A 2,664-nucleotide genomic window follows, 5' to 3' on the forward strand; every position below is an offset into this window, starting at 1 on the left:
ACCAGTATTTTTGCCCCTTCCCAAAATTACTTCAACCGAAGGTTTCCAGATGGATATGCGGAGCAAATCCATCTGGCGGAGTCAGGTTAGGCATACGGCAAGTATGCCAAGATGTCGAGACGCATGCCAGCATACGCTAATACATGGACCATAAGTTACAGGTAAGTTATTTAATCGTTGAAATACGAAACCTACGAGAAAGGTGTGCATAACTTATGTGTAACTTATCAAGAACTTATTTCCAAGGCATATCAACGTATGTGAAGTGTTCCAGACGACCACTGAACATGTTTCTAAATTACAGTTACCGTATAATGGCTTTTATTGGAATCTTTTTGTGCTTTTTACCCCCCCAGGACACTGGCTGGTGACATTTCATGGGTATTACTTTGCCGTGTGTTATGCATAAGTTAGGCTGTCCTTGGACATAAGTTCTGGACTCTATATGAATAGGCTATGTATATGCCAAAAAATTGAAAAAATACATAGAAATTTCAGTGTATGCCAGCATTTTAGGAGATTCTGGGATGTCAGGCATGAACTGGCTAACTCAGCAAGGTGCAACAGGGGCTTTAGCGAGAACATTTTATTTGGTCAATGTGCGCATCAAAAGCCTGTTTTTTTCTTTTTAATGTTTGGCTTGAAGTAAATAGAAGGTGATCTGTAAAATGCAATATTAAAAACCTATAATACATAGCACTAAATCTGAAAAAGAAAATTTAAAAAGCATAAATCTTGAAATGTACAATCTAGTACAGAAAACTTTAAATAAAGTTTGAAAAAATGAAATATGAAAAACAAAAATGTTTTACAAAATCTAAGAAAACAGCTAAATTACTTTCAAAACCCTTTTCTGATCATTTTTTTTAAAATAAATTTTCATTTATCGATTGCATTTTCATTCTTCCATTTACAAAATGCGTTCTTTCCTTGCAATAATAAAGGAACAAAAGTCACACCGTAAACATGAACCGGAGATTTCCGCTTGCACATGCACATAATTGACATAACTGAATTTCCGTCTGCAGACTCTGATAGATAGACATTGCAGAAGAAGAGGGAACACAGGATTCTTAAATTACAAAAACATCATAAGTCAAAGGTTCAAAAGCTGTAAATACCTTTGCAAAGCACTGCAACCCCTAACCTTGAAATGACCTAACATAAAATAAAAGCCACAGCTGGATTTAATAGTTCTGGACGACCCCACAGCCATTAAAAAAGGGACAGCTTTACCATGTTTATGCTCACCAGCACAGCAGCTGTGGATTAGGGAGGACTTGCTCCAGCTGGTTATAGTTGCTGATGACAAAGGTGAGGATTGGTTGAGTTGGGTGACAAGCAAAATGCCTGGTTATACCTGCAGGGAAGGAGAGCACCATCTCCCCTGTGATTTTCACCGCACATCTGCAGCAAACAGACAGAAGTGGGAGTGAGAAGCAAACACTTCTAGACATACAAGCTAAACTGCAAAAGCTTTTACCTAATATACACTGCTTAAAAAAAGACCACTAAAATTAACACTCTAGATCTCAATGAACGAATGAAATAATTCTGGTGAAAACCTTTATCACACAGTGGAAAATAAAGCATAAGGATCAAGGTAAATTAAGATTATCCCACAGAGGTCTGGATTTAGAATCATACTCAGAATAAAGCTGGAAAACAACATTACTGGCTGATTCAGTTTCACCAGATATTTCTTAAGGCAAGTCAAAATTTGGCTTGGTGGTGTGCAAAGATTTCTTCTGGGGAATCTCTTCCAAGCCCTAAATTAAACGGTTAACAGATGTTAACCTGGAAAGTCTGTCTAGGCCAATAGAATGAGACAATGTCCTAGATGTGCTAAGCTGGTTTCAAGTCTGGGGAACAACTCTGTCCTTGGCATCAATTTGGTCATGTCAATCTGTCACATGCTCAGTGTAAACCTGCTTTTATGCTCCAAGAAGAGCACACGCAGCAAAAGGTAAAATCTGCCATTCTTGGTGTTTACTGGAGAATTTCAACCACTCTGCCATTGTTGGGCAGTGAGGAAAGGTCCCACTTGTGGATGTTAGGGTTGTCATACCACTCTGAAATCCGTTTTACGCTGCTAATTGGTCAAAAAAAAAAAAAAAAAGGATTTGAAATCTGAAAATTAAACCAGCCATTTTTCTTTATTCTTTGAGATGGCCCAGCTTTTCATATAAAACTTTTGTAATTGTGCACAGTAGAATGCAGGCACCACACATGTCCTGCACAGTTTCTGGGTTGATTCAATTTTGCTTGGTCACACTGATGCGCCATCTTAGGTGAGTCTTCTTCATTTCAGCCAGTGGCAACATGGCGGCGACAAAACAGACAGGGGTGGCGTACTAGCTTAGCCTCGTGAGATCATCCGCGAGCTTTCAAGGTTTCACTCGCAGATCAGTCTGGCTACTCTCCGGTAAAGAAAATTTGAGCAGTTCACCAAACGAACGTCCAATCAGTGTTGGCTTTGAGGCAGGTTGAGGTGTGATGCAACGAGAAGCGCAACAGTTCAGTCTAAAGAACATGGCGGCTTCAGCCGATGAAACTAGCGTTAGCGTGGCTATTGAGCAAGTTTTATCGGAATTACAGAGTATTTCTTCACTGAAAGAAGAGCAAAACACTGCTCTGGAGGCTTTTCTCAGAGGAAAAGATGTT

At 39.4% G+C, this 2,664-nt stretch overlaps 1 protein-coding gene across 1 annotated transcript in view; it reads right to left on the minus strand.

The window, feature by feature from the left end:
• Window positions 1–2,664, minus strand: part of LOC107083607 (SH3-containing GRB2-like protein 3-interacting protein 1) — a 36,568-nt gene that overhangs the window by 6,963 nt on the left and 26,941 nt on the right. Inside the window, exon 18 of the mRNA XM_015372966.1 lies at window positions 1,252–1,407. Coding sequence (XP_015228452.1) covers window positions 1,252–1,407 — 156 coding nt within the window. The remainder of the gene's footprint in view (window positions 1–1,251; window positions 1,408–2,664) is intronic.

This window comes from Cyprinodon variegatus, unplaced genomic scaffold, assembly GCF_000732505.1.
Source record: "Cyprinodon variegatus isolate N-32 unplaced genomic scaffold, C_variegatus-1.0 Scaffold79, whole genome shotgun sequence".
Lineage (NCBI taxonomy): Eukaryota > Metazoa > Chordata > Actinopteri > Cyprinodontiformes > Cyprinodontidae > Cyprinodon > Cyprinodon variegatus.